The 20,977-nt window shown below is 53.9% G+C and overlaps 2 protein-coding genes across 11 annotated transcripts; one reads left to right on the plus strand and one right to left on the minus strand.

Annotated features, from left to right (window-relative positions):
• Nucleotides 1–182: 182 nt before the first annotated feature.
• On the plus strand, nucleotides 183–6,859 carry BUD31 (BUD31 spliceosome associated protein). 4 transcript variants are annotated; one of them, XM_055410279.2, is made up of 6 exons: nucleotides 190–401; nucleotides 1,455–1,576; nucleotides 1,932–2,054; nucleotides 4,852–4,974; nucleotides 5,195–5,361; nucleotides 6,617–6,859. In XM_055410279.2, exons 3-6 carry the CDS (start codon nucleotides 1,961–1,963, stop codon nucleotides 6,665–6,667), a joined length of 435 nt encoding a protein of 144 aa, XP_055266254.1. In that variant the 5' UTR covers nucleotides 190–401; nucleotides 1,455–1,576; nucleotides 1,932–1,960; the 3' UTR covers nucleotides 6,668–6,859. The 4 variants fall into 4 exon arrangements, with proteins under 4 accessions (XP_055266259.1, XP_055266254.1, XP_055266253.1 ...); XM_088833027.1 differs by lacking the exon at nucleotides 190–401 and adding an exon at nucleotides 870–978; XM_055410284.2 differs by lacking the exon at nucleotides 1,455–1,576 and having other exon boundaries at nucleotides 183–269.
• Nucleotides 5,356–20,924, minus strand: PTCD1 (pentatricopeptide repeat domain 1). Of its 7 annotated transcripts, none has more exons than XM_055410264.2 (10): nucleotides 20,777–20,924; nucleotides 19,284–19,740; nucleotides 17,753–17,893; nucleotides 16,288–16,506; nucleotides 15,467–15,568; nucleotides 14,016–14,723; nucleotides 12,788–12,904; nucleotides 11,956–12,138; nucleotides 7,286–7,460; nucleotides 5,356–6,069 (listed from the first exon to the last, which is right to left on the minus strand). In XM_055410264.2, exons 2-10 carry the CDS (start codon nucleotides 19,716–19,718, stop codon nucleotides 5,942–5,944), a joined length of 2,208 nt encoding a protein of 735 aa, XP_055266239.2. In that variant the 5' UTR covers nucleotides 19,719–19,740; nucleotides 20,777–20,924; the 3' UTR covers nucleotides 5,356–5,941. The 7 variants fall into 7 exon arrangements, with proteins under 7 accessions (XP_055266239.2, XP_055266243.2, XP_055266238.2 ...); XM_055410268.2 differs by having other exon boundaries at nucleotides 16,336–16,506; nucleotides 20,691–20,835; XM_055410263.2 differs by having other exon boundaries at nucleotides 20,691–20,834.
• Nucleotides 20,925–20,977: the final 53 nt, after the last annotated feature.

Here is a 20,977-nt window from a genome sequence, read left to right on the forward strand (position 1 = left end):
CTGGGCTCGCCCGCGCGCTCCTGGGCAACAGAGCCCCTCTCAGCCCCCGCCGTGGGAGGCGCGGGAGCCTGCCGGCCCGCCCCGCCGGGAAGTGCGGACGAAAGGAGGCCGCGGCGCTGGCATTCCACGCAGGCAGGGCTGCGGACACCTAAGGTAGCGCGGTCGCCGCGCTCCATGGGGCGGGGCTCCGCGAGGACCTCATCGTGAAGAGATACTTGGGGAAGCTGAGGCGGTGGAAATAGGGACGTTGCATCGCGACGGAGGGCCTAGTGAGTGTTTCCCGTCTTTTCCAGGACCTCGGTGACGGCTGGGGGCCAGGGATCGGACGTCTGCGTTGGCCCAGAGGGCGATCTGAACAGCCGAACTGGGACAGGTTCGGGCCTCTGGACCCGAAGGTCGAAGTGAGTTCGCGAGACTACGCGGCGTCTTTTTGGGTCCGCGTAGGGGATGGGAAATTTGGGGGTTCCCTTGCTTCTAGGCTTCCCCACCCTTATTTTTCGCTCATTTACCCCCTCGCCTAGAACGTCTGTTGTCTAAATATTGCTTTTCCTTGTAATCCCGGTTCAGATGCCATAGTTTCCCTGAGCCTTTTTACAGCCCGGGTTGTAACGTCTTCCCTCGGCTTCTTCCGAACGCCTTTCCGCTCGCCGCTCCTCCCGAGCGCTACCACCTTTCTAACACCGCCCCACATCTCTTTCTTTCTGACCAGGTTGCTTCTTAGCTGTTACCTCCCATGGGAGGCCTCCACTGACTGGGCCAGGCCCTCAACTTTCCGTGGGTCTTAGTTAGCAGAGTGGTCATTCCCTTGTCTTTGTCCACCCAGCCCGTGCTCCTTGGGACAGGGACCAAATTCCATTCGTTTTAGCTTCAGGGCACGGGAGACAAGTGTAAAGACCTCAGATTTGGGAGTCAGGAGCCCCCGATGAGTCAAACGCTGCCGGTTCCCAGCTCTCTGCGACGCTGAGTTTGATCTGTAAGGTTGTTACCGAGAATTCACATAATAGGGCGAAGAGGGCGGGACTTCGTAAACGTATCAGGAGGGAGGAACTGAATGAGCGTGGGAAAGGAGGAGTCTGCTCTGCTTAAAGATAGTTAACTCGAGTTCTCTTTTAGTGTATTTTAAAAATATTTTGAAAATATTTGACTGCACTGGGTCTTCCTTGAGGCATGCAAACTCTTAATTGCGGCACGTGGGAACTAGTTCCCTGACCAGGGATGGAACCCAGGCCCCTTGCATTGGGAACTCAGAGTCTTACCAACTGGACCACCAGGGAAGTCCCACCCTGAGTTCTCTTTGCTAGCTATGAAATGCCTTGCGGTTTAAAAAATGACATGCTGTGTAGATCTGGGCTGGTCTGTTCTTTGGGCTTTACATGACTTCCTTTATATAGTATGTTTGTTAGGTTTAAAAGAAACCTTGGCAGTCCAGTTAATACACTGTCCTCACCTTATAGACAAGATTGAGGACCAGAAAGGGAATGTGACCTCTCCAAAGTCATAGCTGGACAAGAATCTGAGCCTTTAACTGAAGAGACCTGAGATCTTTCTATTATACTCTTGGGAAACAGACCCTAAGGTACTTTGGTTTCACTCTTTTTCCTTTTTAAACACTTGTCTTTGCTCTCCCAGTCAGTCTCCCTCACATTGTAATTCCCTTTCCACTTTGCATTTCCTTGCTAGAATATCACCTTCTCAGGGACAGTGTGTGTCTTATTCTTTGTATGATAATAGCAAAACTCTACTAAGCACACATTAAATACCAGGCACATTACATACAATTAAGTCCCCACATGGGCCCATAAGTAGATTTTCCCCATTACACAGATGAGGAAACGGATTTACGGATATGAACGTGCACCAGAGTTGTGGCTTGTGAAGTCCTCTGGGGATCCTGAGGCTCAGAAACCAATTCATTTTTTTTTCCCCCACAGATTTTTGCAGACTATCTTCTGGGGAAAAAATGCCTAAAGTCAAAAGAAGCCGGAAAGCTCCCCCAGATGGGTGGGAGTTGATCGAGCCAACACTGGATGAATTAGACCAAAAAATGAGAGAAGGTGAGTTGGGGAGTTCCTGTCTGGGTGGGTTGTGTCCCAAGGATAAATGGGAAGAGACAGGCTCCACCACCGAGGCCACCTGACACTGACATGTTTTGTTTGCTTTTTAACTGATAGGAATAACATAAATGCCAGAAAGTAAGATAATACAAATGAGAAGGTCCTCAAAAATGTTTTTGAGTATATAAGACCCGTGGGGAGTATAGCTCAAATAGTCGACTAAGAATTATTTACTGGTAGAAGTATATTTAAAATCATACTAAATATATTTACTTGGAAAATCCTGTTCTTTTTCACTCCAAATTTTCTGAAGTGTTTTTATTTGGATTTTTCTTGTGGGTTTGTTTTCATCATTGCTTTGTTTTTGCATCATCTGCCAGTCATCCAGAATGCACAGTCTTCACTTCCCCTGAGTTATGTGATCCTGCACTTTGTGTATCAGTGTAGTGTGCAGTTTTGGGAAATTTAACCTGAAGCCACAAGCATTGTTGGCCCTGTTGTTGTTCAGTCCCTAAGTCGTGTCCTACTCTTTGTGACCCCATGGACTGCAGCATGCTGGGCTTCACTGTCGCCCAGAGTTTGCTCAGATTCATGTCCGCTGAGTCAGTGATGCCATCCAACCGTCTCATCCTCCGCCATCCTCTTCTCCTGTTGGTCCTATCACAGTGTTAACTACTTACTGAATTGCTTTTTAAAGCAGTCTTTTTTTCTTAAAGGTTTTTGGTAATTAACCCTTGCTATTCTCAGTTATCCCTTCAGCAATAATTAGTAAGTGGGTGTTAACTTTACTTCCTTATTTTGAAGCTGAGTATGTCAGGTAACTTCTATTAAATACCCAGAACCTGCAATAATCAAGGTCATTTGGGGCTGATTTTTTTCTCCAAACAGATCTTTATTCAATATAAAGGAATTTAGAGATTGCTGTAATAGAAGAGATAATTTGTGAGTCCTTGGAAATAAACCTCTTTTTAAGGGATGACTTCTTGAAGGGACAGCATTTAGATGGAAGTTCTTTACTGTCAAAAGTGTTCTTTTTCTTTAACCATCTAGTTCTTCTCGGCTTTCCCATTTTTGATATGCAGGTTTTAAGCCCGTTTCCTGTTGCTTTCACTTCTACTATAAAGAAAAAGAGTGGCTGGAAGGTGCTGGCAGAGCTGATTCAGTGTTGGGGACAGCAGCGAGCTCTGGGGTAGGCAGAAGCTGCTCCCCACCCAGGCCCTTTCTGCCATGTCAGATGCAGCCTCAGCTTTTCCAGATTTGCTGCTTTTTTTTCCCCCAAGATGAGCCAGAAATCCAGCTTTTCTATGTGAACTCTTCCAATTTAACATTCAAACCTAAAAAAAAAGCATCTGTGGGGGAACCAAAGCCTGCTTCCAGGCTGGCAGGGGCTGCCAGCCTCCAGTTTATTGGCTTCAACTCAAGTTTTACCTTTGGGATTTGCAGCCACGCTCTGAGGCCACAGAGGACCAAAGCCAGTGGCACTGCTGGCCTGTCCTTCAACTCAGACTTGTTGAAGCATTTGGCACTGTTATCTTAGAAAGGAAAGTTGCTGTTTTCTCTTTTAGTTTGTCCCTGGCGTTTGCTAGCTCAGCACAACTACCCAGCTCTTTGTATATCTCCTAGCTTACTACTCAGGTTTTTGTACAGCCATTATTACCCTGGAAGTCCCTGGACAAAAAGAGCCTGTTACGGGGACTGAGGAACAGAGAGGGCTGCGGTGGGAGTTTTATGGGTGACTGAGACATATAGGCACTGTCTCTGTGGACTGTAACTAGGACTTGTCAATTACTTTGCTTTTACAAGTACTTTAAACTAGTTGAAAGTCAAGCATAATCAGTACTTGAATAATGAACATGTGTTTAGACTTTTTAAGAGTGGCGCTTTAAAAGAACTGTTGCTCAGGTTCTGGAGTTAACAGGCCATTTGGGGCATTAACTAAGAGGCAGAAACCTGAGTCTACCCTGAGCCACGACGTCCCTACTACCCCTGGCCTCTTTTCATACCCTCCTGGGGCAGGACTCCACATTGCCCACCTCAGGCTGCCTTCCACTGTGTGTGTGGACCTGTCCAAAATGATATCCAAGAGCGTTCACATGACCTTTTGAAAACAGGTCCAAAGAGAAATGCTGTGATTAAAACCGTAAGAGATGACTCCAAGCACAGGAGCTTATCTGGTGGCTCCGTGGTAAAGAATCTGCCTGCAATGCAGGAGATGTGGGTTCCACTCCTGGGTCAGGAAGATCCTCCTGGAGGAGGCCATGGCAACCCACTCCCATTCTTGCCTGGAGAATCCCATGGACAGAGCTTGGTGGGCTACAGTCCATGGGGTTGCAGAGTTTGACATGACTGAGCAACTAAACACCACCGCCAAAGCGTGGGAAGGTTCCAATTCCAGGACAGCCAGGCCTGAGGCGCTCCGTGGTCCCCACCGCCTCCTCCCTCAGTCATCACATCTGGCCACGTGGCTTTCCACACTAGACTCACCATCCTTTTCCATGTTTCCTTCTTCTCCGTGACCGTTACCCCATACCACCAGGGGCTGGTCTGCCTCCTCCTCCCCAGAACTTGGCTCTGTGATCTGTCTTGTTCACTGCTGTACACTGGGTACCCAGAGCAGGCTCTCACCCACAGCAGACATACAGTGTTGCCGAATCCTCATACCTGCCTTTGGCTTAGATCACAGAATCCTGTTTATTGAGCTGAGTTACAAATCCCCGGTGATGGAACAATACTACTATATCCTGTGCAGACTAACCCTACTCTCAGAACAAAGCAAACACCCATGTTTTCTCCGCAGCTGAGACAGAACCTCACGAAGGAAAGAGGAAAGTGGAATCTCTGTGGCCCATCTTCAGGATCCATCACCAGAAAACCCGCTACATCTTTGACCTCTTCTACAAGCGGAAAGCCATAAGCAGAGGTAACTGGCCAAATGTTCTCTTGGCTTTTCCAGCTTGAGTGGCTGTCCGATTTAAGTAATTCTTGAAACCTCGGTAAGTATCATGATGTTTCCTGTTTCCAAAAAATGAAAGGGGGCCAGTGTTGACTAAACAGTCTTTCTCAGGGTGGGCAGTGAAGGGCTGTGAGCCGGAGAGCTTTGTTACACTGTGGTCTAATGGCCTTTTCCTGTTTTTTTGCAGAACTGTATGAGTACTGTATTAAAGAAGGATATGCAGATAAAAACCTGATTGCAAAATGGAAAAAGCAGGGGTACGAGAACCTGTGCTGCCTGCGGTGCATCCAGACACGGGACACCAATTTTGGGACAAACTGCATCTGCCGGGTCCCCAAAAGCAAGCTGGAAGTGGTAAGGCCACCCCCACTCCTGTCTGACAGTTGAGTGTGATGCTGGCATAAGCAGTTGAGCTGACCTAGCTGACCACAACGGCTTTTACGTTCTGTCCTGTGGCTGGTGTTCTGCTGGCCCTCCCCGTGGGGAGCCCCTCTGGTCAGGGATCCGTGCCAGGCAAGTTACTGGTTCCTATCCTCACACAGGAAATGCGGGTGATGACCCCCACCCCAGCGTGGCTGGGAGGGCTAAGCCAGGGGTGGGTGGGCCAGGCAGCAGAGGTTTGTCCCTCTTTTTTCCCGGCCTCCTGTTGCTCCCAGTGACACTTCAACTTGAGCCTCACTGCATTTTGCGCCAGAACTCTCGGGGCAGCTAGGGAATGGTGCTGGGCATGCAGTGGTGAGCTCCATGCGCAGGCGCTCCTAAAGGGGAGTGGCAGCAGGTGCAGAGGAGGGTTACTGGGCCGTTAGTGGCCTGTGAGTACAGCCCCTCAGCTGCCCATGAGCGAGGTCAGGCCAGATGCCCTCTTTCTCATGGTCCCTTCAGGCTGCAGCACTGGTTAGCTCCTGTGGAGAGCCTCGGCTCTGGCCCACAGGCTTCAGCTCAGCAGGCAGGTCTGTCCCCGAGTCCTCTGGAAGCTCAGGATGGGCGTGTGGAGCAGCAGAGGGCAAGCAAAGGCTGCCTTCCGAGGGAGGCTCTGTGCAGGTCTGGGGGGCACAGGCAGAGCTGCAGGAGCCCACGGTGCAGTATCCAGAACAAAAAAGAGGGAAACGGAGAATAAACGCCTTTTCTGTACTGGGCAGGCCCTCGGCCAGACACTAGACCACACACCTGGCCCGGGTACAACTGTCCTGCTGCCATCCAGATTGAAGGACACCCCATTCTTCCCCCCACACCCCTACCAGAAAGTTCCCCAGCCCAGAGGAGACTGTGAGGCCCCTGGCACTGAGCCCCCAGAGCAGTAGCACAGTTGCCTCCAGCTCACTGAAGAATGTGTCATGCTTGCGTCACAGAATAACAAGAATCACTCAGATTTTTTTTTCTTTTTGGGAGCGACTATGTACACTGAATTTGTGTAAGTTAAATCCTCATAGAGATGTAACTGTCAACAGCAGCTGTTCCCATCATCACGAGGGAGCCGAATTTTCCCATCCCGCACCATCACGGAGGGTTTCTGAGGAGGGTCCGTGGGGAGTGGGTGTCCTGTGGCCACACCTCCCTCTGGGGGGCTTCTGCATGTGGGCGCAGGGTCTCAGGGGTCCTCTGTCCGCAGGGCCGGATCATCGAGTGCACGCACTGTGGCTGCCGGGGCTGCTCTGGCTGAGCATCGGGCCTGGACCTCCACCCACCCTGGACTCTGGGCCGCGCAGGACTCTGCCCATCACGCCACCCTTTCCTGGGAGCAGCTCTTCCTCAGAGCAGTCCCCAGGCCCAACTAGGAGCATGGTCTCTCTGTGGGAAGGTTTTGGTGTTCATCAGCTGTGATTTGTAGAAATAAAAAAAAACTTCTAAAGCTTTTGGGCTTCGCAAACCTTCTTTCTCAGAGTCAGCAGTCTGGCACTCGGGGACGGCACCAGGCCCCGGAGACTAGTGCCCTTAGGGCTCGATCCCGACTCCTCATCGGTGCTATGTGACCTGGCACAAACTCACCCTCCTCGTCATCACCCTCAGACGGGGATGGCCCAAGATGACGGACCAAGGTGGCCCACGCTGTACTGGCACTTGCCAGGAACTTGCTGGGCACCTGGGCCAGCGTTCATCCTCAGACCAACGCCTAAGCTGGAGCTCTGACCCTGGACTTTCCCTCATGCTTTCAGCTGCCCCGGCACGTTCCATGTCTTTCATGTGAAGGGGACTCTTGGGGTTCCCACAGAGCCCTGTGAAGGCTGTGCACTTTGTCCCAGCTCTGCTGGGGGTCCCCGAGGACCTCCTCCTCACCTACCCCCAGGGCCTTTGTCCATATCAGCCTGGGTGATGGTGTCCTGGTCTCCTTTTGGTTTTGTCTGGAACTTCTGCCATGGGTGGGGGGTTTCCTCTGCTGGCATCCCTTTCAGCCACTGCTTATAATAAGCCCGGAAGCCGTCAATCTTCTCCAAGTAGGTGTTTTTCCCTTTGTACTGTAATTGGAAAAGCATGGAATTCAGACGGTCCACAAAGACTCACTGCCTGCTACCTACAGCGGACCCCAAACTGCGGCAGGTGGCTCAGGCCTCAGGGAAGCTGTTCTTGCTTCCAGCTGGTCAAAAGGAAAAGGGCAGAGAAGCTGCTTAACACAGAGTAGAGACTTCCTCTAAGTCTGTGCTGCTGAGTGCCTCTAGCGACGGATGACACCCCAGCCTCCCAAAGCAAGACTCGCCGGGTGCCACTGCTCTGCCCCCACTGCTAAGCACCTCCTGCTTGGCACAGGCACTGCCGCCCTCCCGACTGTCACCTCTGCATTGCTGCGGGGGTCTCAGGAGAGGTGGCACAAAGAAAAGGAGACAAGATGTGCCAGGTAGAGCGCAAGAGAAAGCCAACAGGAGTACACAGATAAAGAGACGAAGATGCGCGACATGAACACTGCTACCACACAATGATAGACGCATTGATTCATAAGGTTGAGCAATTCTGAACGTGTCCCTGATAGAGCCTGAAAGCTTGTGCAGCGAAAATTTGACAACACATAAGGCCCCCATCATGAGTGAGTGTGAATGTATAAATGAATACAATAAGGTTTCAGTTCAGTTCAGTTCAGTCGCTCAGTCGTGTCCGACTCTCCGCGACCCCATGAATCACAGCACGCCAGGCCTCCCTGTCCATCACCAACTCCCGGAGTACACTCAAACTCATGTCCACAGAGTCGGTGATGCCATCCAGCCATCTCATTCTCCGTCGTCCCCTTCTCCTCCCGCCCCCAACCTTTCCCAGCATCAGAGTCTTTTCCAGTGAATCAACTCGTCGCATGAGGTGGCCAAAGTATTGCAGTTTCAGCTTTAGCATCAGTCCCTCCAATGAACTCCCAGGATTGATCTCCTTTAGAATGGACTGGTTGGATATCCTTGCAGTATAAGGGACTCTCAAGAGTCTTCTCCAACACCACAGTTCAAAAGCATCGATTCTTCGGCGATCAGCCTTCTTCACAGTCCAACTCTCACAACCATAGATGACCACGGGAAAAACCATTGCCTTGACTAGACGGACCTTGGTTGGCAAAGTAATGTCTCTGCTTTTTAATATACTATCAAGGTTGGTCATAACTTTCCTTCCAAGGAGCAAGCGTCTTTTAATTTCATGGCTGCAATCAGCATCTGCAGTGATTTTGGAGCCCAAAAAAACAAAGTCTGACACTGTTTCCACTGTTTTTCCATCTATTTCCCATGAAGTGATGGGACCAGATGCCATGATCTTTGTTTTCTGAATGTTGAGCTTCAAACCAACCTTTTCACTCTCCTCTTTCACTTTCATCAAGAGGCTTTTGAGTTCCTCTTCACTTTCTGCCATAAGGGTATATCTGAGGTTATTGATATTTCTCCCAGCAATCTTGACTCCAGCTTCTGCTTCTTCCAGCCCAGCGTTCCTCATGATGTACTCTGCATATAAGTTAAATAAGCAAGGTGACAATATACAACCTTGACGTACACCTTTTCCTATTTGGAACCAGTCTGTTGTTCCATGTCCAGTTCTAACTGTTGCTTCCTGACCTGCATACAGGTTTCTCAAGAGGCAGGTCAGGTGGTCTGGGATTCCCATCTCTTTCAGAATGTTCCACAGTTTATTGTGATCCACACAGTCAAAGGCTTTGGCATAGTCAATGAAGCAGAAATAGATGTTTTTCTGGAACTCTCTTGCTTTCTCCATGATCCAGCGGATGTTGGCAATTTGATCTCTGGTGCCTCTGCCTTTTCTAAAACCTGCTTGAACATCTGGGAGTTCACGGTTTACATATTGCTGAAGCCTGGCTTGGAGAATTTTGAGCATGACTTTGCTAGCGTGTGAGATGAGGGCAATTGTCCGGTAGTTTGAGCATTCTTTGGCATTGCCTTTCTTTGGGATTGGAATGAAGACTGACCTCTTCCAGTCCTGTGGCCACTGCTGAGTCTTCCAAATCTGCTGGCATATTGAGTGCAGCACTTTCACAGCATCATCTTTCAAGACTTGTAATAGCTCAACTGGAATTCCATCACCTCCACTAGCTTTGTTAGTAGTGATGCTTTCTAAGGCCCACTTGACTTCACATTCCAAGATGTCTGGCTCTAGGTCAGTGATCACGTTATCGTGACTATCTTGGTCGGGAAGATCTTTTTTGTACAGTTCTTCTGTGTATTCTTGCCACCTCTTCTTAATATCTTCTGCTTCTGTTAGGTCCATACCATTTCTGTCCTTTATCGAGCCCATCTTTGCATGAAATGTTCCCTTGGAATCTCTAATTTTCTTGAAGAGGTCTCTTGTTTTTCCTATTCTGTTGTTTTCCTCTATTTCTTTGCATTGATCACTGAGGAAGTCTTTCTTATCTCTCCTTGCTATTCTTTGGAACTCTGCATTCAGATGCTTATATCTTTCCTTTTCTCCTTTGCTTTTCGCTTCTCTTCTTTTCACAGCTATTTGTAAGGCCTCCTCAGACAGCCATTTCGCTCTTTTGCATTTCTTTTCCATGGGGATGGTCTTGTTCCCTGTCTCCTGTACAATGTCACGAACCTCCATCCAGAGTTCATCAGGCACTCTATCTATCAGATCTAGTCCCTTAAATCTATTTCTCACTTCCACTGTATAATCATAAGGGATTTGATTGAGGTCATATCTGAATGGTCTAGTGGTTTTCCCTACTTTCTTCAATTTAAGTCTGAACTTCGCAATAAGGAGTTCATGATCTGAGCCACAGTCAGCTCCTGGTCTTGTTTTTGCTAACTGTATACAGCTTCTCCATCTTTGGCTACAAAGAATATAATCAATCTGATTTCGGTGTTGACCATCTGGTGATGTCCATGTGTAGAGTCTTCTCTTGTGTTGTTGGAAGAGGGTGTTTGCTATGACCAGTGAATTCTCTTGACAAAACTCTATTAGCCTTTGCCCTGCTTCATTCCGTGCTCCAAGGCCAAATTTGCCAGTTACTCCAGGTGTTTCTTGACTTCCTACTTTTGCATTCCAGTCCCCTAGAATGAAAAGGACATCTTTTTTGGGTGTTAGTTCTAAAAGGTCTTGTAGGTCTTCATAGAACCGATTAACTTCAGCTTCTTCAGCATTACTGGTTGGGGCATAGGCCTGGATTACTGTAATATTGAATGGTTTGCCTTGGAAACGAACAGAAATCATCCTGTCATTTTTAAGATTGCATCCAAGTACTGCATTTCGGACTCTTTTGTTCACCATGATGGCTACTCCATTTCTTCTAAGGGATTCCTGCCCACAGTAGTAGATATAATGGTCATCTGAGTTAAATTCACCCATTCCAGTCCATTTTAGTTCACTGATTCCTAGAATGTCGACGTTCACTCTTGCCATCTCCTGTTTGACCACTTCCAATTTGCCTTGATTCATGGACCTAACATTCCAGGTTCCTATGCAATATTGCTCTTTACAGCACCGGACCTTGCTTCTATCACTCGTCACATCCACAACTGGGTATTGGTTTAGGCCTGTGGTAATTGGTGACTCTTGGGTGAACCTGAGAAGACCCCTAGTGGGTCCTCCATGGAGGTCTTTGCAATATGGAACCAACAAAAGCCTAGTCTGTGGAGTATGTAAAGAGCTCTGAAACAAACCATCAGACGGTCAAAGATGCCCAGCCCCGCCCTCTGCCCAGTACACTCCACAGCCATCGCACTAATTCTTCGTAAGCCCTCTTTTCAATGGCACCCAGAGTTCCCCCTGCACAGCCGTCCCTGACCCCAGCCCTATGGCTTGGTGTGTCCTGGCTGACTTGCTCCCTACCCATCAGGCCACAGAGCCTGACGTGGTAGACCTCAAAACCAGAACCCCAGAGCTTGACATCTTTGAAACAGCAAGGAGAGAAGTGGCCGTTACAGAACATTCTGTCACCACCCTCCTGCCATCCCCATTCACTCAATGAACAATAGGCTGTGTTGGGCACCCGATGACGGGCAGGGACCCAGGACCCAGGTAAGCAAGACAGTCCCCACCTCTAGGGGTGTGCAATCTCCTTACAGTGAGGGTCACACATGAGTACATGTGAGTACAGGCCGTGAAACAGCATGAATGGGAGCCGTGCTGCAGGGACGCGGCCAGCGGGGCCCCAACTGAGGAAGAGCCACCTGAGTTGGGACCAACAGGATGAGAAGGAAGCAGGAACGTGAAAAGCAGGGGAGCCTGCTGGGAAGACGAGAACCCTGAGGCATGGAAGAGGCTGGTGTTATCTAGAAGTGACCATGGGCCAGGGGCTGACGGCACCAAGGGGAGAGCGGCCTGACGGGAGATGAGTCACGTGGACAGGGACCGGCCAGCTGTGATCTGCGGAGTGTGGGATCCTCCCCAAGGGAAGCCACGGACAGCTTAAAGCGAGGATGCCAATCCCAGAAGGTCAGCACGGGGGTTGGGTTGGGTGGAGTGGGGTGGGGTGGGTGTGAGGGTGACGCTGGCCAAGGAGACGATGCACACATCAGAGCCAGGTGCGCTCACCCGGTCAAAGCTGGGTGGGTACTGGGCTGCGAACTCCAGCTGGCGGACGACCACTTCGTTCACGGGGACTCTGTTCCGCCTCATGTCCTTCAGGATGTCGATGAGATAGGCGTAGTCCAGCTTCTTGACGGCCGCGTTGATGAGGGTGCTGTAGATGTGGACGTTGGGGGTCATCTGGGATTCCTGGAACATTCATGAGGGGATGGCGGCGGTTGGGAGAATGCGGCCCTGTGGGGCACGTCAGACTTGGGGAACCACCCTGCCTCCCAGGCATGCTCTGCAGACCAGCCCCCAGGGGCGAGGAGGGCAGGACCTCGCAGCAGCGACAGGCTGTACTCCCCAATCCACACGCCCCGCTGTGGCTCCATCCCAGGCAACTGAAGGCCCTGCCCTCTCAGTCCTGAAGAACTTGGAGACAAAGCAGAGGGTTGTTCTGAGATCAACGTGCTCAGGCAGTAAACCATGGGCAGGAGATGCCTCCTGGGGGTTCACTGCACACCTGTCCCCCGAAAATTCTGGCCCCCCCTGCTCCCATCATGGCCTCCATGCCCCTAGAGGGTTGGAGCCAAGAGCCATCCGCTGCCCTCAGCCTCACCCCATGGCTACACCTCAGTGACAACACCCCTGGCTAACAGTGCCCATGCCTGTGGCCCCTCACCAGGGTCTTTCTCCCAAACTGGACTAAAGACCCTTCTCACTTGAAGCTCGAGACCCCACTCTCCCTGCCCTGCTCCCCTGCAGCTTATCCTGAGTACAGAGGCCTGGGGGGTTCGGGAGGCCCCCACATCCCCAACCCTCACCCCCAGGGCCTGTGCAGGTGGGGCCCACTCACCCTCATGTCCGAGAGCAGCTGCAGGCCGTCATCTGGCTTGCGACACCCAATGGCCAGGCTGCAGAACGTCTGCAGGTTGGGGATGATGCCCCTCTTTGCCAGAACGGGCAGCAGGGCCTGTGGGAACAGAGGCGGCATCACCGTGAGCTATAACCCACCAGCCCAGCGAGAGCCATCTCTGGTGAAGCCCACGGCTGGGTGCTGGAGACGCCAGGGCACGGCTCTTTTCCGAGGCCTCGCGGCTCCCCCTGCTGACCACCCTGGGCGCCGGCCTCGGCCCAGCACTTGAGGCCGGGATTCCTGCCCAGCACCTCGCTGCCCGGCTCCTGATTCAGCTGCTCTGCGAAGACACCCTGCCTGCTGGCCTGCTGGTCCCCAACAGGCCATTTCTCCTCCGGATCCTCCATGTTCCTGCCCCTCCTGCTCCTCAACTGGCCACCATCCACCCTGTACTCAGGACTTGGACGTGGATCAAGCAGCAGAGGCCTCAGGGGATGGCGGTCCTGCAGTCCAGGGCCTAAGACAAAGCTGACAACAGTGTGTGCAGTGCAGGCCGAAGGAGCCCCGGGCGGGAGGAGAGGAAAAGGATGCCCGCTCAGGCTGGGTCCAGGGAGGGGCTCAAGAGAGAGCTGTGCCTGGCACAGAGGGCCTGAAGGCAGAGGCTGCTCTGTCATCTTTGATGCTCATGAGAGCCCAGGTCAGAGCTTCTGGCAAACAGGGCAGCACACAGAAACATATACGAATGGACAAACTCCCAGGAGGACCCTAAGGTCCCCGTGTGTGAAATGGGTGAAGCCACGGGCGGTAGAGCTTCCTGGTGTGGTCAGTAAAGACACAGACAATGCAAAACTCTCAGGACAGCATCGAGCAAAGAGAGTGTGACAATGGACGATGTCATTGAGGCTGGCAGGGGGGAGGGGGTGTGGGGGCTGAAGGGTAGGGACGCTTAGGAACCAGCAGCCTCTCAGGCTGCCTCTCGTGTGTCCCCGTATGCTGCATCGATGCGAGGACTTGTTTGGTGTCTGCCCCTATCACTGGGAGCCCCCCTGGGAGGGCTGGGGGTATGGCTGGTCCACCACTCGATTCCCAGTTGTCACCCAAGCCCAGGCCTAGAACAGGGGCTCTGGGCAGTCTGCCCGCCTCTGGTGGCAATGACTGACACGCCTGCAGGAGAGTCCAGGGAGGAAGGAGAGGAGGGAGCCCTGAGCCTCCTCCCCCCGATGCTCACCTTTGCCCCCTCCAGGTCACCCAGCTTGCTCTTCTTCCTCATCAGGGTGTTGAAGAAGGTCAGGTCGGCCTCCACTCCGTGCGCGTCCAGGACGCTCAGCAGCGAGGACTCTGCGGGGCTCCCAGGCTGCACCACCTCCGCCAGCAGCGTGAGGGTTTTGATGTCGGGGCGAAGCCCGTGCTCCACCATCTTGCCGAGGAAGCCCTCCAGGCCCCCCATCAAGGCCAGTCTGTCAGCAGGGGTGCTCACAGTCCCAAAGGAGACCACAGCCAAGGGGGCCACCCCGGGGGTCAGGAGGTTGGCTTCCAGCCCCCAGGGAAGCGGCTCCGGGGCCACAGAGGTGAGGGCCACCGTGTGGTCGGGCTCCGCCTTGGTCTCCATCCCAGACTGGGCCTGGTTGGGGGTTCTGGCCTCCTGAGGTTCCCGAGGGCCTTCAAGTGCCTGAGAAGGTTCCAGAAACAGCTGCCTCTCCAGGGCCTCCACATGCAGCTTGGCTGACAGGCTGCGGCCCACCCCGACCTGGGCCCTCTTCCTGGTTTGCCGCCCCCCGGCCGGGGGCTGGAGCAGGTCCATCTCCTCCCTGGGCCTCAGGAGCACCGCTGAAGCCACCGCCGGGTCCCCCAGCCCACAGTCCCGAGCTGCCGCCAACAGCAGGTTGTAGCCATGCCGGCTTGGCTGGAGCCCCAGACTCAGCATCTGCCTCCACACCTGCTGAGGAGAGGCAGACCTCAGCCCCCAGCCCCCTCTCCGACGAGCCTTCAGCAGAGCAGGCATCAGGGCAGCAACCGGTGGGCAAATGGGGCATGGGAAAGACTCCAGGCTCTGGGCAAATGAGGACCCAGGAACCTGGGAGCCCCAGAACCCCACACAGGCACCCTCCTCCCCTCCTACATATGTGTTAGTCGCTCAGTCGTGTCTGACTCTCTGCAACCCCATGGACCGTAGCCTGCCAGGCTCCTCTGTCCGTGGGATTCTCCAGGCAAGAATACTGGAGTGACCAGTCATTCCCTCCTCTATGGGATCTTCCCAACCCAGGGATCACACCCGTGTCTCTTGCGTCTCCTGTGGTGGCAGGTAGATCACTAGCCCACCTCCCTTCCTGGTCCACCCCAAATTGTGTTGCACTTCCACCCCTCTGCTTCTCCCAGCCCTTCTCCCTACTCCCCAGGGAGGAATGGCCAGAGAGGCCAGGTTCTGAAAGAGTCCAGGCCAACTTAAGGGGTGGATTCAGCTGCACTTTCTGAGTGCCTGCTGTGCACCCATCTGTAAAACTCAGGGAACAGTGTGCTCTGGGAAGGCCAAAAGATCACAGATAGAAAAATACCCAGCACGGGACAGGAGCAGGTGCTCAAGAAGTGCACCCAGAATCATCACTTGCCCCCCAGCACAGGCACGTTGAGGGGGAGCGAGCAGGGCAGCGAGGGACAGGAAGCAGAGCCAGGGGGACGGACCTGTAGGGCGTACCGGAAGCCGGTCTTCTTGTCCTGGATGCAGCCCATGAGCAGGTAACTGAAGGTCTCCTCTGTGACGGCGTGCCCTTTCTGGATGATTTCCTAGGGGAAGGAACGAAGCGGGCCTGCTGACACTCTGCAGGAGAGTCGAGGCCCAGACTCAGGCCCACTGGGTCTGGCTCAAGACCGACAGACACCCCACAGCAGGCCCAGGGCTGTGTGTCCTGAGCAGTGGGGCCCGACTCCGGTGTGGACCGGCTCAGCACCAGCCGCGGAGCACAGCTCCCCAGGGCCTGCACTCCCGCCTTCCCAGGCCTCTCTTCCTAGCTCTGCTCCTGTCACTCCTGTGCAGCCCCTCCACAAAGATCCGCCCAAAGCCACTCTTAACTTGTGCACACGAGGCTTTGGAACTGCCCAGGGCTGGCTTCACATCCCAGCTTTGCCGCTAGCCTGCTGCGCAAGTGTGGGAAGCATGGCGCCCATCTCAGTTTCCTCAACGGTGAAGCGGGGGCCACAGGACTTGCCTTGTAAGATCTTTGGAATGATGCCCCGGCGAGCACTGACTCCTCTTCAGCGCTATGCATCTCACCAGCGAGCACCCTCAGCAGGACATAGCACACGGCAGCACACACAACCCCCCGCCCCTCTGTCCCACCCAGGGCTCTGACCGCAGGGACTCCTCAGTGAGCCCCAGAGGCTGACAGGGGGCCTGTCTCATCGGCGCCTGAACCTTCCCACGCAAAGAACACAGAAGGAACAGCCTCAGTCCGGCCTCGCAGGACTCCTCTGAGTGGGGAGGAGGAAGGAAGTGACTGCCCCACCTTAAACACATCCAGGCACATCCTGAGGTCCGCACACAGGGCAGTCACCTTCAGCAGGGCGTGGTATGTTTTCAAGTTGAGCTGGAAGTTTCTGGCTTGAAGCTGCTGCCGTAGCTTCAGGGCGCTTTGCAGTGCGGAGTCCTTCCAGGGGGACTCAGCACACACGTTGAACAGGGCTGTGTAGGTGGCGTCTGAGGGCTCCAGGTCCCGCTTCTTCATCTGTGGAGACAGGGAGAAACCTGGAGGTGGCTCTGGGATCAGCTGGATGCACGGGACAAGGGGGATAGGAGGCTACAGAGGACTCTGCTACTGCACCGAACAGGCCTGGAGCAGGGCCTGTGCCAAGGCAGAGCCGACCGACACACAGAGAGCTGGGCTCTCCAAACCCCTGACTCAACCTGAGGGGCCCTGAGAGCTGGCCTCGCTCCCCAGAGGCACCAAACAAGAACGCATCCTCCCCAAGGCACTCAGCCGCCCACCCTGGGCCTGAAGTGCTCTTACGGCAGGGTCTTCCCGACGCTCCTGCCCTCTGGCCGCCCAGGCTGCCCTGACCGTTAAGATCTCTGGAATAGATCTCATCTGGGAAAGGACAGGAGGAGTAATGAAACCCCAGCTCCAATATTTAGTAATTGAGGGGTCATGGGCAACAGCTTGTCATTGGAAAAACGGGGGTGATACGGTCATACGGGAAGGTTGTTACCAAGGAGACTGTCTTGGGAGAGTGGCCCCTGGAGTGGTAGCCGGGAGCACGGCCCTGTAGCACATCTCAGGCCTCCCCAGCCTTCCTCCTGCCCAGCTGACACGGCTTAGCAAGCCCTCCCGGTGATGGAGCTTGAGAAGCTCCTGGTAAAGCCAAGTGCTCGCTATTTCCCAAAGAAGGGCCACCTGACCGAGGGCAGCAACCAGCTGCCACAGAGCACGCAGAGCCCGGCTCTCAGGCCGTGGCTGGGCTCAACTCCAAGTCAGCACTCGAGACAGGTAACCTTAGACATGGTACTTCATCTCTCCAGGCCTCAGTGTCCTCACTGGAGAAACGAAGATGGTGACCCCAGCTTCGAGGATGGGGGGACGCTCTGTGTGTGTTCACATATTCCACAGACGCGTACTAAGGACTTAACACAGGCCAGGCACTGGCCCCTGGGGTTACCAGGACAGGCAAGGCCTGTCTTCACTGAGCTTACTCTCGAGAGGGGAGACATGCGACAGGCAAATAGGTAACCAACAACAATAATAAAGATGTGAAGGACACTCAATGACGAGCAGCTGGAAAGGGCACCTTCGTGGTGGATAAACCACTCCGGCCCAGGTAATGTCTCCTGTGATAAGACCAAAAACTGAGGCTGGAGAGGTGAAACTGTCCACCCAGGGGAACACACTCAGGACCTGCGCCCAACTCTTCTGGGGCAGGTGTTCCAACGCCCGTGTTCCAGGGCACCTGGCCCGCCGCCCCCTACCCCGTGCTCACGTCGTTGTAGAGCCTGAAGGCCTTCTTCAGGTAGCCGGCCCGCCCGCAGCCCCCAATCAGCACTGTGTAGTTGCACTCGAGGGGCTGGAGGCGCTCCTCCTGCAGCATCTGCCTCTCAAACAGGTCCAGGGCCTTGGCCAGCTGCGGAAGGGGTCAGGAAGGGGAGGACACAGGGAAGGGGGCTCAGCAGTGGGAGGGAGGCCGAGGCTAAGGGACCCTCCCTGAGCACAAGCCCAGGCCGGCCCAGGAGCCAAACACGCACCCTGGGCCGCCGCCACCAGCCTCCTGGTCCCTATGCTCCACTGCAAGGGGCCCTCGTGGTGGCCAGAAGGAAAGCCTACCAGACTCCCACCACCTGTGAGCGCTCTTGGCCGCACGACTGTGGGGGAACTCCCTGAGCACAGGCACAATGCGCAGGTAAACGAAGATCTGAAGGTGAGCGAAGGAGTCAGGTGGCTCTCTGAGGGAACAGCCGCTGCAAAGGCCCTGAAGCAGGAGTGTGCCTGGGACCTGGGGGTGGGGGGGAGTGGCTGCAGGGGAGAGATGAAGGAGGGAGATGCAGGCAGACAGGGAAGAGAGGATCGAGGGGGAGAAGAGGCAGTTTTTGCAGGCTTCATAAGCTATCATGAGGACTCTGGCTTCTCTTTATTTCTCAACTTTTCATTGCAAAAGATCTCAAATACACACAAAAGTAGAGACCTGTAATTACAATGACTATTAACGTTTGGCCAATCTTGATTCATCAATATACTGCGCTCCTCCTTCCAACTCAGATTTTTTTTAAAGCAAATTCCAGACATTTTATCACTTCATTCACAAAAGCTTCAACACATACCACCAAGAGATTTTTAAGCCTAAGTGGAATGTCATTATCAACACCTAAGAAAATGAACACTCCCAATGTCACTGAACACATGGAGGTGCTAGAGGGAGGAGAAAGCCCACCTGCTCACGGCTCCGTGTCCGAGTCCACGTCGGGGTAAGAGGTGGAGAGGGCCTCGGGGAGACTAGTGACAAGTGTCATAATAGCTGACGGGGGTGGGGGGTGGGGAGGAGAAGGCTAGGCCTGGGCATTCAGGGGGAGGGTTGTGAGAAGTTAGGATGGGAGACGCTTTGAAGGCAGAGTTGGTGGGAGAAAGAAGACTTGGGGTGAAGGGATTTGGCCTGGACGGATGGAAAATCCGGGTTACCAATTAGTGAGATGAAGAAAGTGTAGAGAAATTGAGGTTGGGAATAAGAATTCCAGGCCACTGAGGGTAGGTATAATGGAGATGGTGAGGGGGCAGCTGGACACACAGATGGGGAGCCCGTGGGACGGCTGGGTTGGTAACAGGAAAATGAGAATGGCATCGAGGAGGGGGCACAGGAAGCCAGGAGGCTAGAGGGTTGCCTGGGGCAGCAGTGGGGAAGGAAGACGAAGAGGGGAGAGGAGCCCTGAGCATCCCACCAGGACAGCAGGGTGGCCCCTCACAAGAGACTGTGGCACCGCGGAAGCAGGAGTTAGGAGCAGCAGAGTCCAGAGGTTCCCTACCTTTCCTTCCCTGATCAGGCGTTTGCACTGAAAGAAGTACCAATAAGGGGTGTTTCTGGGGCCCCGCCATGGTTTTGGTTCCAGCTCCTCTTCCTCATCTTCTCCAGTACTCTGTTCCTTGAGCCGCAGGTTATACAGCTGGGCCGTCGATTTGTGGAACATTCTCCGAGAGGAGTATTTGTCGGAGAGCGTCCCGAAGCTCTCCTCCTCCCCTTCCTCTTGGGTGGCCATGGGGCTGGGCTGGCCAGGGTCAGAGCTGAGGCTGCCTGTGTTCTTCTGGCTCTGCGAGCCAAGGGGCAGTTGAGAGAGAGAGCTGGAGAAGGCTGCTGGCGCTGGCCGAACCCACCTGGCTCTGAAAGGGTCCAGGAGGCGCAGGATGGACAGTCCCACAGGGCGGGGGCTGGAGAAGAGCCGAGCAAGCCTCACGAAGTCCATTTCTGGCGTTCTCCTCCGGGGCCTGGCATAGGTCAGCCAAATAATGAAAGTCAACTTCATTGTTGCAAGAGGCAGAAAGAAGACCGATAAGTGGTACAAGCATGAGTCCTGAGGCCAGAAAGCCTAGGTTCAGACTGCAGCTCCGCCAAACCATCCTTGTGTCCCTGGGCACTCGCTGCTCTGGCCTCAGTCTCCATGCTTGTAAACCCTAGTTACCTATAACATCACCCACACAGCACCATGGCAAAGATCCAATCTCAAGAATCAGGGTGCAGGCACAGGACGGTGAGCACCGGATAAACTACCGATCTGGACCATTCTGCAGCTGGTGAGGCTCCAAGAGAAATACAGTGGGAGCCTGTATGTAATTTTAAATTTTCAAGTAGCCACATTAAATAAAGGGTTTACACACATTAATCAAAAGACAGAGAACTGTAATTACTGACACTTAAATCGCTACCAGAATGCTTTTAAAACAAACTCATGCTCTATTACTATAGAGTCTTTTTTTCCAAGTATTAAGTAACAAGGTCCTATCAATCTGATGAAGCAGCGATGACTGTAAATGAGTTTGTAGCAGTTGTGGATACTCTTATCTCCATCATTTACACTCATCCCTATTTGCAATCGCGACTTCGTTTTGGGCACAGACAACGTCAGATGAGGAAAAACTTGCTAGGTTTCACTTATGACAATAAAGGTATAATTTTTCCTCCCCGAGTTCTTCCACCCGCCAGGGGTTAATAATCCCTGAATCAGAGACCCGCTGCCGCCGTCCTCCCCCCGGGGGACCCACCCCTCACCAGACCCTCCCGGGGAACCTCAGGCCGACCCGAGCCCTCTCTCCACCGGCCTACACCGGTCTCCTCAGCAGAGGCCTCCACCTCCGACCCTTGCAGCGATCCTCGCAGCCCCTCTGGCCCGCCTCTGCTTGGCGCCCGGGCTCCTGAGAGGGTCAAACTAGAAACTCACTCCAGGAGTCCGGCCCAGTGAACACGCACTTCAGGCCCCGAGCCCGCGCCACCCCCGCCCCGCCTCGCGTCACTGCCGGTCCTGACCCCGCCGCGCCGCGCCGCGTCCCCGGCTCCGCTTGCCCAACGCGCTCTCCCAGGTGCGCCCCGGCTGATCTCGCGCAGGCGCAGTGCGCGTCGCGAACTCCCGGCACGGTTTCAGGTAGCGCACGAAGGTCGGCCACTGGGCCGGGGCGGGGGTGGTGCGTTCGGCGAGCGGCTAGTCGGGCCTAGCGGAGCGGCCCGCAT

Source organism: Moschus berezovskii, chromosome 27, assembly GCF_049115385.1.
Source record: "Moschus berezovskii isolate FMDL1 chromosome 27, NW_MosBer_1.0, whole genome shotgun sequence".
In the NCBI taxonomy this organism is placed as follows: Eukaryota; Metazoa; Chordata; class Mammalia; order Artiodactyla; family Moschidae; genus Moschus; species Moschus berezovskii.

Bases quoted from the DNA above. Each gene is read 5' to 3' on its own strand.
- BUD31 (XM_055410284.2), top strand. From the start codon at position 1,961: ATGCCTAAAGTCAAAAGAAGCCGGAAAGCTCCCCCAGATGGGTGGGAG. The intron at 2,055-4,851 runs GTGAGTTGGGGA...TTTTCTCCGCAG, and splicing joins AGACCAAAAAATGAGAGAAG to CTGAGACAGAACCTCACGAA. The intron at 5,362-6,616 runs GTAAGGCCACCC...CTCTGTCCGCAG, and splicing joins CCAAAAGCAAGCTGGAAGTG to GGCCGGATCATCGAGTGCAC.
- PTCD1 (XM_055410264.2), bottom strand. From the start codon at position 19,718: ATGGACTTCGTGAGGCTTGCTCGGCTCTTCTCCAGCCCCCGCCCTGTG. The intron at 12,905-14,015 runs GTGAGCATCGGG...CTGTTCCCACAG, and splicing joins GTGACCTGGAGGGGGCAAAG to GCCCTGCTGCCCGTTCTGGC. The intron at 6,070-7,285 runs GTAGGTGAGGAG...GGGCTCCTGCAG, and splicing joins TATGGACAAAGGCCCTGGGG to CTCTGCCTGTGCCCCCCAGA.